The following is a 14,165-nucleotide window of genomic DNA, read 5'->3' on the forward strand; positions in this document are numbered from 1 at the left end:
AACAACATCATCACTTCCTGGTGCCAAATATCAGTAGTAAACTGTAAGTTTCTGCAATCGACTATTTTTCCCTCCATCATAAACGAGTGTGTCTCAGAGCGTCAGACGAAACACAGTAAACGCTGTCATGTTCTCTAGCGTTCGGATGCTGGTGTTCGGGAACACACTCGTGTGTGTGAGACGCTTCTGGAGGGAATTAAACCACATCATTCTGATCACACACTTTGACTCTGAAACACCAAACCAACATTAGAGACGCTGTGATGCCATTGGTCCACTGGTTACTCCAGTTATCCAATCACAGCCTCTGCTGGCGTCACGTGAGGATATGCTTTGCATACAGGGATTTCTTCCGTTTCCATCATAGTTTATGTGCATGTGTTCGTGTCGGATAAAATGTTTAAAAAGACACTTGTTTTTAATGCACATTTGTAAAATTAATGCTCATCATGCTATTTCCATTCAGCAGTTTTTTTTTTTGCGATATCCCAAAATGCACATAAAAATAGGTGAATGGAAACACAGATTATTACTCGCCCTGCACTGTAAATATAGATATCACAATAATAAACAATGAATGGGTTAGACCAACAAAGAAATAGTGTTTTTGACGTTTAGGAAACTTAAACTACTAAACTAGTTTGATCCTGTGTTGTGGATTAAATGTGTTGACAGGTTTGATTGACAGCTTGTGTTGACAGCTGTGATTGACAGCTTGTGTTGTCGGCAGGTCTTCTGCCGGGAGGAGGCGGAGCTACGGTTCCGTCAGCTGACCCGCGAGTACCAGGCGCTACAGCGAGCATATGCACTTCTGCAGGAGACGGCCGGCCCGCTGGACCCCGAGAGGCACTGCAGGGTGAGCGCGACCTCAGACACACACACACACACACACACGCATGATAACCGCACACACACACCGGATCTCTTACACATTTCATTTTAAAGGGATAGTTAACACAAACATTTAAGTTAGCCCATGATTTACTCTCCCTCAAGTCATCTTAGGTGTATATGACATTCTTCTCTCAGACGAATACAATCTGAGTTATATTAAAAAATGTCCTGGCTCTTCCAAGCTTTATAATGGGAGTGAATGGCCGTTTCTGTTTTGAAGTGCATTAAAGTGCATCTAACCATGATAAAAGTGCATCTGTCCTTCATAAAAGTGCATCTATCCATCATAAAAGTACATCTGTCCATCATAAAAGTGCATCTATCCATCATAAAAGTGCATCTATCCATCATTAAAGTGCATCTGTCCATCATAAAAGTGCATCTATCCATCATTAAAGTGCATTTGTCCATCATTAAAGTGCATCTATCCATCATAAAAGTGCATCTGTCCATCATAAAAGTGCATCTATCCATCATTAAAGTGCATTTGTCCATCATTAAAGTGCATCTATCCATCATAAAAGTGCATTTGTCCATCATAAAAGTGCATCTGTCCATCATTAAAGTGCATTAGCCATCATAAAAGTGCCTCTATCCATCATAAAAGTGCATCTATCCATCATTAAAGTGCATCTATCCATCATAAAATTGCATCTGTCCATCATAAAAGTGCATCTATCCATCATTAAAGTGCATCTATCCATCATAAAAGTGCATCTATCCATCATAAAAGTGCATCTGTCCATCATTAAAGTGCATCTGTCCATCATAAAAGGGCATCTGTCCATCATAAAAGTGCATTTGTCCATCATTAAAGTGCATCTATCCATCATAAAAGTGCATCTATCCATCATTAAAGTGCATCTGTCCATCATAAAAGTGCATCTATCCATCATTAAAGTGCATTTGACCATCATTAAAGTACATCTATCCATCATAAAAGTGCATCTGTCCATCATTAAAGTGCATATATCCATCATAAAAGTGCATCTATCCATCATTAAAGTGCATATATCCATCATTATAGTGCATCTATCCATCATTAAAGTGCATTTGTCCATCATTAAAGTGCATTTGTCCATCATTAAAGTGCATCTATCCATCATAAAAGTGCATCTGTCCATCATAAAAGTGCATCTATCCATCATTAAAGTGCATCTATCCATCATAAAAGTGCATCTATCCATCATTAAAGTGCATTTGTCCATCATAAAAGTGCATCTATCCATCATAAAAGTGCATCTGTCCATCATAAAAGTGCATCTATCCATCATTAAAGTGCATTTGTCCATCATAAAAGTGCATTTGTCCATCATAAAAGTGCATCTAACCATCATAAAAGTGCATCTGTCCATCATAAAAGTGCATCTATCTATCATAAAAGTGCTTCTGTCCATCATAAAAGTGCATCTGTCCATCATAAAAGTGCATCTATCTATCATAAAAGTGCATCTGTCCATCTTAAAAGTGCATCTATCCATCATAAAAGTGCATCTGTCCATCATAAAAGTGCATATATCCATCATAAAGATGCATCTATGCATCATAAAAGTGATGAAACAGTCCATGAGCCGGGTGAGAGAAATCTTTTATGATGCTGTGTGCTTTCCTGTGACAATGTTTCCTGTAGATATCTTTCAAGTTTGGGAGTGCTGATTGTTAATGTAAGGTCATTGGATAGGTGAATCCCTAGGAATTTAAAACTAGTAACACAGTCCACTACCTTGCCATTGATATGGATGGGTGTGTGTGCTCCACGTTTCTCCTTCCTAAAGTCTACTATGAGTTCTTTGGTTTTCTTGTGTTGAGCAACAAGTTGTAACCAGTGCACCATGCAGCTATGCGGTCCACTTCCTCCCTGTAGGCGGACTCGTTGTTCTTGATGAGTCCGATCACTGTGGTGTCGTCTGCAAACTTGACAATGATGCTAGAACCATGTACGGGATCGCAGTCGTAGGTGACAAGTGAATAGAGGAAAGGACTCAGCACACAGCCCTGTGGTACACCAGTGCTAAGAATGAGGGTAGAAGAGCAGTGGTGGTCTAACCGAACATACTGGGGTCGGTTGGTCAGAAAGTCCAATAGGGAGTTGCAGAGTAAAGTACTGATGACCAAGTCTCTAAGTTTGATAAATAATCTGGATGGGATGACAGTGTTGAATGCTGAACTAAAATCAAGGAACAGCATTCCAGCGTAAGTGTCTTTATTGTCCAAAATGAGAGAGAACTGAATGCAGCGTTATGGAAATTGCATCTTCCGTGCTCCCTTTTTTGCGAATTGATAAGTATCAAGAGTGGGTGGGAGACCGGTTTTGAGATCCAAGACCAACGCTCAAAGCACTTGGTGAGGATGGGGGTCAGCAGAAAGCTCGATTTTGTTTGTCAGTTCCTGGATATCCCTTTAAAAGTGAGCGTAAAAGTTATTTAGCTCATTAAGGAAGGTGATATCGATGGATGGAGGAGAGGGGTAAGTAGGTTTGTAGTCACTAATGGCCTGAATGCTCTGCCACATACGTTGTGAGTTTGAGTTGGTGAAGTGTTCCTCAATCTTTAGCTTGTGGCGGTTTAATGCCTCATCTCAGATTAGCTCTGGCTATTCTGCTCCCTCCGTTCCACACGTTAAATAAGGTATAAATACGTGGGAAAGAGGAACAGGGAGATAGGATCTTATTTACCCAAATGGGGGAGGGGTAGCTCTGTAAGCTCCAGATATGTTATGGCGGTTTTCCATTACCAGTATCAGCTCAACTCGACTCGCCTCGCCTCGACTCACTTTTCGCTCCGTTTTCCATTACAGATAGTACCTCCACAATAGTACCTGGTCGTCATAGCGACGCCACAGGAACTACGCGACACACACCTGCTACCGACATACACACAGAACAATGTAGGAAATCGATTTTATGCTGTGTTTGATCCTCGGGATGTGGCTATTTGTCACAGCAATACAAACGTTGTTTCAGGAGAGGCTGAGGGCAGCAAAACGAAACACTGCTGAAAAAAATAGCTCCGTCTGGCGCGTGCAATGATGACGCAGTGAATAGTGACGATTCTCTCTGACCAATCAGCAGTCTGCAGTGTTTTCACGTCACATTTTAGTAGCGCCTCAGCCTGCTTAGAACCTCGCCGGAGGTGATACGAAAAAAAGTACCCGAAAGCAGGTACAGGTACAACTTTTACACAGTGGAAAACCAAACAAAGGAGAGTCGAGTCGAGTCGAGCCGGTACTGTGTAGTGGAAAAGCACCATTAGTGTAAACCTGGTCCAGGGTTTTATCTCTGGTGTAGCAGTAGACATGCTGATAAAATCTGGGGTGGACAGTCTTTAAGATGGAGTGATTGAAGTCACCCGCAACAATAAAAGCAGCCTCTGGGTGATATGTTCGTTGTTTGCTAATGGTTGCATGTAGTTCTTTCATTGCAAGCTTAGCAGTAGCGTCCGGTGGAATGTATACTGCAGTAACTGTTGTTGATGTAAATTCTCTGGGCATATAAAAAGGTCTACATTTAACCATAATAAATTCCAGGTTAGGTGAGCTGTATCTTCCAGGGATAACAGAGTTCGTGCACCAAGCTTTATTTATATAAATTTAAAAACAACTGAAAACTCATCTCTTCCGTAAGCAATAAAAAATGTCCTTGTCCTTTAAATCCTCCCTTGTCTGGCTTATGCTACTCTGAGCAATGCAATGCTGAACTTTGTATTTTGAGCACTTCTTGCTTTGTTTTTGCCTCTTCACAATGACTTGACTTGTTTTTAGTCCTCAGTTGTAAGTCGCTTTGGATAAAAGCATCTGCTAAATGACTAAATGTAAATGTAAATAAATGCACAAGCCTCCGCCTCTGGTCTTACCGGAGTCTTCTGCCGTCCTGTCTGGCCGGAGAAGACGAAGTTAGCTTTTGTTCAGCTAACTCAATAACGCTGTCTGGAATGCCATTATTCAGCCATTTTTCGGTAAAAACCATGATATTAGAGTCCATCATTCTTTTATTGCAGGTAATGCACAGGCGAAGTTCGTCCATTTTATTGACCAGTGACCGGACATTAGCGAGCAAAATGCTGGGTAAAGAGAGCCGATGTGGACATTTTTTAATATAACTGATTGTATTCGTCTGAGAGAAGAATGTCATATACACCTAGGATGACTTGAGGGTGAGTAAATCATGGGCTAAATTTCATTTTTGGGTGAACTATCCCTTTAAATCTCCATCAGTCACTCCAATGTTTAGATCCAGTTTAACTGAACCTTTTCAGAATCTCCTCTTCCCACACTGAAACGCCGCTCAGCCAGCATTGTAGCAAGCATGGCCGAAAGCTCCTGCCTCAGAAAATTCCCTACCAAATTTTGTAATTGATTTGAACTTGAAAAGCAGCCCGTGTAGAGTGTACATGGCCGAGGCTGGCTCTCTGATTGGCTCTTGCTCTGTCCGTCAGACACGGGAGCAGCTGCAGGCGGAGCTGATTGGCTGTCAGGCCCGGATCGATGACCTGGAGCGGAGCCTGGCAGAGAAGGGGCAGGTAAAGGAGAACGAGGGTCACATGGGCCTCGCTGCTCGTCTCTCTCACTGCCATGCTTGTGTGCTGGCGCTACACTGAGACGATATGGTGCCAAATCATGTGACTTCACCCACAGGACCAGTGCAATTTTGTCAAATATATTTACGTTTGCATGTCCAATGTAAGACTCTTCTGTGTTAACAACAATTATACAGGTTTTATTCTGTATATTTGAATCAGATCGATCAACACTGTTTGTGTAAAGATGCTGTTTTGGCTTAGCGTCTCTTCTTTATACTGTAAACTTTTTTTTCACAGCCTGCCGTAACCCTAGATTTGAGAACGGTGCACATCCTGACCTTTGACGAGGGCACACATATAATGGAGTACTAGCTTACTGAAGGCTCATTAACCCTATACAGAGAGCAGTGTGGTCCAGAAGTATCTTATACAATCACTTTCTTACATAGAGATGTATTAACCAAGCCAACCAGAAACATATAACAATATTTTTTTCTTTCAGTCTAAAGCAAAATATGCATGTATATATACAGGGCCGGCCCAATCCTTTACAGGGCCCTAAGCAGGATTTTATTTGGGGGCCCAAGGTGCCGCCAATATGATTGACTATTGTCAATACTTGATTATTCGCAGACTACAAAACACAATCATTATCAATGTTATTAGTTGTAGCTGTGTTGCTAACATCAATGTGTGCCTGGCATGTTTTTACCCTTTACGGTTTAGCATTGTATCAGTAGCAAACCCACAAGAGTGGCCAGCTCTTATTTTGCACTTTAATATTCAAAGGCTTACAGTACTAAGTGGTTTACTAAATAAACCAGCAAACCTGCTTTTGGTAAAAAAAAAAACAAAAAAAAAATTTGCTTGCAAATGTGTAGAACAATTAACTAAATAACTTTAGATAAACAGCATCTTATATAAAAAATTAATTTGATTACAAAACGGACAATATTAAATTAAATACTTAAATAAGACATAAAATGAACAGATCAGAATGAGATGGACCTGTAATAAGATAACAATAATACATGTATTAACATTAAAGGTGTAGTTCACCCATGAAAATGCTGTCATTATTTACTCTTTCCATGTATTAATTTCTTTCTTCTGCTGAACACAAAAGAAGATATTTTGATGAATGTGTGTAACTAAACAGTTGATAGACCCCATTGATTTCCATTGTTTTTTGTTTTCCTACATGGAAGTCAATGGAGACCTGACACAGTTTGGTTCCACACATTCTTCAAAATATCCTATTTTGTGTTCAGCAGAAGAAAGAAACTGATACATGGAGAGAGTAAATAATATCATGTTTGGGTGAACTATTCCTTTAACTCTCCATGTATACTTTAGGCTGCTGTCCCGCTTTTAACAAACTGACAGAAGCAACTAATTACTTTCACTTTAGACATAACCAAACATCGAGTTACAGGTCACGGTCAGGGTCTACGGTCGGACTTTAGTTTGGGGGCCCCCTACTGGCGGCGGGGCCCTAAGCAGGCGCTTAGTTCGCGCATAGGGAGGGCAAGCTCTGTATATATAAACACACACACACATATTTAAGTATTTTATATATATATATATAAAATGTATGTATGTACAGATATATGTAACAAAAGCATATAGCATCGATTGACACTCACTGTAGGTCTGCATTTGCAGGTTTATAAGTATTTGTTGAATAACTTATGGAGAGAATTACTGGAGTTTTTACTCCCGGTGTTGTGCCGAACTCTGCCGCCGCCAGATTCCCAGTATAGTTACCATATAGTATAAGAAGGCAGTGTTGCATTCTTTGAGGCGTTATATAAATGACCTCTAAAGACTAACGGTAGGAGAATTTATGCCACTCAGAAACTCTTACAAAGTCAAAACAAACCCTCAATCGTGATCCATGAATGCGTTTTTCACACTCCGCACACATGCAACACGTGCTGACAGTTATCATTAAAAGAACCGTCTTCTCATTGGATAAGAACACTGAGCGTTGTCTCATTGGATAAGAACACTCAGTCTCATGAATAATTAAGAGAAGCGTCTTCTCATTGGATAAGAACACTCAGTCTCATGAATAATTAAGAGCAGCGTCTTCTCATTGGATAAGAACATTCAGTCTCATGAATAATTAAAAGGAGTGTCTTCTCATTGGATAAGAACACTCAGTCAGATGAATAATTAAGAGGAGCGTCTTCTCATTGGCTAAGGACACTCAGTCTCATGAATAATTAATAGAAGCGTCTTCTCATTGGATAAGAACACTCAGTCTCATGAATAATTAAGAGCAGCGTCTTCTCATTGGATAAGAACACTCAGTCTCATGAATAATTAAGAGCAGCGTCTTCTCATTGGATAAGAACACTCAGTCTCATGAATAATTAAGATAAGCGTCTTCTCATTGGATAAGAACACTCAGTCTCATGAATAATTAAGAGCAGCGTCTTCTCATTGGATAAGAACACTCAGTCTCATGAATAATTAAGAGCAGCGTCTTCTCATTGAGTAAGAACACTCAGTCTCATGAATAATTAAGATAAGCGTCTTCTCATTGGATAAGAACACTCAGTCTCATGAATAATTAAGATAAGCGTCTTCTCATTGGATAAGAACACTCAGTCTCATCAATAATTAAGAGGAGCGTCTTCTCATTGGCTAATTATCCGTCATCAATGGACTACAGCTGTGAGAAACACGTACTGAGAGATTGACTTTAAACCCCGGAAGACGAAAATAGAGCCAAAAAGTTGAAGCCTCAGTTAAAACTTACTGATGCTAACACTGTATTCTATGAAGAGCAACGAAAATGAAAAGTTTAGCGTTTCATGATCTTTTCAATATAGTATGTATATCAGAAATAAGAAATGATTCAAGCGTGCAACATTGCTTCTGCATGACCTCATCATATTCCATGTTTAATGTCCATTCATCATTCCGGTAATAAAAGTGTAGGATATTAATCCATTGTCAAAAAAAAAAAAAAAAAGTTCAAAAATCAAAGTTTATTTTATTTCCAGTTCATCCATCAAACTGATGATGGAAATGCATTGCATTGTGGGATTCTGCAAGAAAACCTCATTACTGTGGATCTCAACCAGCGCTGGCTTCAGATCACAGACATAAATAAGACAAAACAACTACAAATCAGGGTGTGTTTTAGACATGCCAAGCTTTACATGTTGTATTGGACAGAATCTGTGAGTGGATGGGCTTTTATTGTTGTGGACAGTTTGTGGACGCTGTGGTGTAATGATTGGTTGATTCCCAGTGCATGTCTGTCATTGGTCAGCTGCTCTCGCATGCTCCTTTTTCTGGAAGATATGGAAATGCATGTGGCCTAATAAATCAGCCATTTCTCATTTTATATTTTCTGTGTGTGTGTGTGTTCGCTCTGTTTATTTTGATAAGCTGATTGTTTCAGATTGATTACTTGTTGTGCTGTGATTGACACGAGTGAATGAGAGTGTGTGTGTGTGTGTGATTAGTGTGTAGGGAGGAATAGGAGTTTTAGAGAAGTATTAGTAGTGTAATGTGTAGCGGTGTGTGTGTGTGTGTGTGTGTGTGTGTGTGTGTGATGCAGGACTCAAAGTGGGCGGAGGAAAAGCAGAATCTCATCAGGATGAACCAGGAGCTCAGAGAAAAGGTAGAGCCGTCGATTCCTCTAACACACACACACACTCAAACACAAGCACTAACACTGGTCCGGTGTGTGTCCGCTCTCTCTCTCTCTCTCTGTGTGTGTGTGTGTGGTAGATAGCATCGCTGGAGCAGTGTGAAGCGCGCTTACGCTCAGAGGTTCGGGATACGCTGGATCAGAACGAGCTGCTTGAGTTCAGGATCCTGGAGCTGGAAGTAAGAGAGTGTGTTTTGCTCCCGCATCATCAGCGCTCAAACCCGGCTCACGTCTACACACAATAGTCCCCACACACACTCTGAATGTGCTCATGTTTTCAAAACTGTATATTTATATCACCATTGTTTTGTTAAATATATACGTTTCAATGGAATAAAAGTTATTTGAATGAAACTCCTCATCAATCTTTTTCTTTTTGACTGCACCTCCCGCATGTTGTGTTTTATTTGTGTGTGTGACGTCAAGCCTTTGTTTACATGCACAATTTCACTATTATTTAATGGTTATGTCAAATTTCATTCAGCACATCATCATCCCAAAATATGTAGTGTTTTTGTATGCTTTAATAATTTCATGCATCTTTTGTGAAATGTGTATATCATACATGTGATGTGAGTTATTTGTGAGAATGTTATTAACTACAGAATTAAACGTACAGTCGAGGAGAGCGGGGCACAAACTAACACTTTCTGACTTTCACAGTTTGGGTAAATCCAATTGGGGTTTAGAGAATTTATTTTTTCCCTCCTTATCCCACACGTCTAGTACAATTATTTTTCTTGATTTACCCTGAAAGAAATGAAAGTGAAATGTGACAACATGCCCCATTGATGGGGTTTAATGTAACATGACCATATGACAGATTAAAATATTATCTAATCAAAAAATAATCAAGACAAACTAAAATACAATTATTAACTTTTTTATATAAAATAATGGCATGTTTTAATAATAATAAAAAAATATATATATTTTTTTTATTATAACAACGGACACAATAAAACACAGCTATACAGAATAGTTCAAAAAATAATATTAATGAATAATTTCTGAACATTGAGTCTTTATTGACCTTTTTCTCGTGTTTTCTCAGTAGAATTCATAAAAGTATAGAATAGAATAGTTCTGATAGGGGCTCATTGTAACGCAGTGTGACAACATGCCCCGCCTGTGCAACTGGTGTTTAAACCCGGCGACTGTCTTCTGCTGTTAGATCAGCATTAAACAACTATATCAACTGTTAAATAACAGATATGAGATTAAAATAAGATCAGATTTGTCTCATTTTAAATATACACACACAAAAAAAGATGAAAAATTAACTTTTTTTTTCGTATAGTGAAATTTACTTTTGCTATTGTTAAATAATTGTTCAGTGATATCTTCCAAAGATTTCGTCATTTTGGTATATTCTTTTCCATATATAGTATTGATATGGTAACTAGTAAATACACTAAGTTCCGTCATGCTAGCGTGTGTGGGAAGTTTTAAACCATGTGTGTGACAACTAGCCCCGTGTTAGTGTGTGTCCTGATCACCCCATACAGTCACTGCAGAAACCAAGAGGAAAGAGCACTTTACATACAATTACTACGAACAATTGAGTGAATACTGGTTAACTGCACGAATGACATGCTATTCTTTATCAGTATTTTAGCTGAAACATCGGATTATATAAGTGTGCTCAAAGCGATCGTTCATCCAAAAATGAACATTCTCTCATCATTTACTCGTCAACATCTCACAGCATTGCTTTTTCTTTTATTGAGGAAAAGATTTTCAGAATACCTTCATTTGTCTTTCAACATCATGTCACAATTTCTATTCTTAGTCTGGTAAGATATTCTATGGCTCTTCTAATCATAGTTAGCTCAGGTGACAGTGACAATGGAATCATTTTTACATTTATTTATGCTTTTTATCAAAAAGTGACTTACAGTGGAGAAACATAACCAGTGTCACAGAGCCTACAATATTCAACAATATTTATAGGAAATTTAATTTTATAGGATCTGCACAGATTCTGTTCCATAATGTTGTTTGATTGTGTTTGGTGTGATATTATAATAACCTGTACGGATTCTTCCCAAAAATATCACCATAACCCCCATGCCCTTTCAAACACATATCCCTTTCTTTATTTTGTTAGATAAAAGATAGTGAATGTTTGAAGAATACCCTGGACACTTTTTTATGCAAATGGAAGCTGCCATTGTGAAAACTACGTATTACTAAATACTCTTAATAATGATATAATTTAAAGGAATATACTTAAGTGTGAACTGAATGTTATGATAATTGCATGCTATTTACAATTATATGAAAATGTATTATATTTTAAATTTAAATTAAATGCAATTAGTTTTAGTGCTTTTTGATCAAGTACATCTTTATATGTAATTCCATAGTTCCTCATATATATATTTTAATTAAGGTTAAAGTTACTGCTCAATGTACTGGCAAGCATTTATTGTTGACTAAAATCATTGTATTGTCATTTGTATTTTCCATATTTAGATACTATTTTTAAATATAAATTTTAAATGTAATATCAAATAACAGTACAGTTCAAATTATAATCATGTCTGTCTTTAGTATGTTAGTCAGTCAGAAAAAGTGCAATCACAAAAGTTTATTAAAACATGATTTAGACATACTTTAAGGAAAACATATAAATGACACTATTACAAAATACAATTTAAAAAAAAGCGTACTTGTGTGTTAAAGAAAAATAGCCATGAACGTGTGCTCTCTTTAAGTGCACTTGAGTGACATTTTATACTGTGATGATACTGTAATATCTGTGAGTTTTTTAAACAGTTTTAAAAAATATATACATTTATGATTTGAAGCACAGTACAAGTGCAGATTCAATTCAATTAAGCGCACGCTCTAAAAAAAGGTGAAAGACTCACCATTAAAGCAGGCCTATCATAAAAGTGCTTGATATTCCTAGTCGCCTGAAGTCACATGATAGCTTTGTGTGATGAAAAGACCAAAATTTAAGTTCCCTTTCAGTCGAGAACTTTGATCGCAAGCTTTGAGCTCTCAACTGCTGTTTTAACAGCAACAAATTTCTAAATGTTTGTGTGTGTTGATGGCTGGTTAGAGGGCGGAAAAGTGAGTGCTTCACTGTTTCAGTTCTCTGTTCAGTGTTGCCGCGGTCATTCCCCTGTGTGCTCCGGCACTGGTGACGGTCCTATTTTCTGAAAGAGCAACACGGGTGCGTTTGCGTCTTTTTCAAGATGTCATTCCGCCCGTGCGTTTCTGGGTGCGGTCGTTCCCTGTCTCTCTCTGATGGTCACAACTGTTGTGTCACGTGTTTGGGCTTACAGCACGCTGAGACAGCTTTTGTGGACAGCTCATGTTTTCACTGTGGGAACATGACTGTCGCAGTGTTGAGGGCGAGACTCGCCTTCGTTCGCGGAGAGCGAGTCCCCATTACCATGCCCCACCCTCGGGTGTTGTGTGGGATGGGTGACCGGAGGATAGTGTTGGATGTCCCGCCCAGTAACCATTCCCTGTGGGCTCCTCACTCCTCCCTTCCACTGCAACCACTGGAGCCTCCTGTGTTGTCTGCTGGTCCATCTGTAATGAGTGGGCCAGCGATTTCACTCGGGGCTCCCCTGGAGGACAGGACGCCGATTGCAGCATCGGAGGGTGAGCTGACTTCTAGAGATGATGACTCGGCTGCATTGTCTCCCTCCGGGAGTTCAATGTTGCCCGAGCCGGATCCAGAATTATCAGCTATGCTGAAACGGGCCGCCGAGGCTGCCGGGCTCGAGTGGAACCTCCACCGTGTCCCGTTCAGTCTCGGTTGGAATCTGGAGTTTGGTATCTTGGGGCGGGCCGCGCTGGTTCTCAGCTCGCCGCCCCAGTGCCTTTCTTTCCCGAAATGCATGGAGAGCTTGTCAGGTGGTGAACAGCATCTTTCTCTGCCAGAAACTGCCTGACTAGCTTTTCCCCCTCATTACCCTTGATGGAGGAACGGTGAAGGGTTGCGAGGTGTCCCTCCATTGGAGCGGTCTGTCGACACAGGTGCACCTGTGTCCGGCGGCCGCTGCCTTTGGGGGGATCCTCGTCTCCCCCCTAAGGCCTGTGAGTTTCGTCTGTTCCGACGGGCAGAGCTTACAAAGCCTGTGGGCAAGCCCCTTCCTCTTGCGTGCCATGGCGTTGCTGCAGGCTAGGGCACCCATGGCATGCACGGGGGTAATCCAGACCGTGCGCTCATAGGTGAGCACCGCACTGCATCCGACCTCACCCTCCGGGGTACGGGTGTCGTAGCGTGCGTGATCGGTCTGGCGATGTCCACCTTGGTGGTCCAGTAGCGCCTTCGTTGGCTCAGCCTGGTTGGTATGGCGGATGCGGACAAGGTTCGGTTCCTGGTCTCCCCAATTTCCCAGGTTGGGCTGGTCGGCGACGCGGTGGAGAACTGCATCAAACAGTTCTCTGCCGCTCAAGCGCAGACGGAGGTCATCCGGCACATCCTGCCCCGGTGGCCAGCTGCTGCCTCCACCCGCCGCCGGTGGCAGCTCCTCCGCCTGCTCGTCGCCGTGGGCGTTCTCCGGCCGCCGCTCCTGCTGGCCCTCCGCAGCAGCCTCCACCCAGGCCTCAGCAGGGAGCCGGCCGCAGTAGAGACGCCCAGCCCGCTCCAGGCGCTGCCAAGCCAGGTGGCAAGCGACAGCGAAAGCATTCCGGAGCGGGCCGCCCAGGAATGGATGAGATGCTCTTGGAGTGGCACAATCACTCCCTCCCCCCGGGTGAGGGCCGGGTGGAGCCTTTGTTTGTGGGTGTGTCTGTTCCGCCGCTGGCTCCCTAAAAAAAAAAAAAAAAAAAAAAGCGGAGCAAGCGGTACCCACACTTCAAGGAGAGAGCAATTTCATCTGTTCCTGGGTCCCAAGAGGGCCAGTCTGGCGGGTGTGACCTTGTATAGCCTTACACCCCTCAGCTCCCCCTTGGTCGCCAGCAGGCAGCTTGGTGCGTTCGAGGACCCGGTCATCCGCCTTCTCACGCGCCCCCTGCCGCTTGTGGAGACAGGTAAGTGTTGCACAGCACACTAACACCACTCTCTCTACTTTGCTGCCCCACCTCAGGCTCGGCTACCCCGCTCAAGTCAGTGATAG

General features: G+C 41.3%; 1 protein-coding gene across 3 annotated transcripts in view; it reads left to right on the top strand.

Annotated features, from left to right (window-relative positions):
* jakmip1 (janus kinase and microtubule interacting protein 1) overlaps positions 1 to 14,165 on the top strand; it is an 85,737-nt gene that overhangs the window by 54,821 nt on the left and 16,751 nt on the right. For 2 of the 3 annotated variants that reach the window (XM_077237743.1, XM_077237744.1), the window contains exons 10-13: positions 731 to 856; positions 5,328 to 5,411; positions 8,989 to 9,051; positions 9,162 to 9,260. In XM_077237743.1, coding sequence (XP_077093858.1) covers positions 731 to 856; positions 5,328 to 5,411; positions 8,989 to 9,051; positions 9,162 to 9,260 — 372 coding nt within the window. The remainder of the gene's footprint in view (positions 1 to 730; positions 857 to 5,327; positions 5,412 to 8,988; positions 9,052 to 9,161; positions 9,261 to 14,165) is intronic. The other variant, XM_077237745.1, reaches the window with a different exon arrangement.

Source organism: Siphateles boraxobius, unplaced genomic scaffold (assembly GCF_051911475.1).
Source record: "Siphateles boraxobius isolate OS27281-9 unplaced genomic scaffold, OSU_SipBor_1 207, whole genome shotgun sequence".
NCBI lineage: Eukaryota > Metazoa > Chordata > Actinopteri > Cypriniformes > Leuciscidae > Siphateles > Siphateles boraxobius.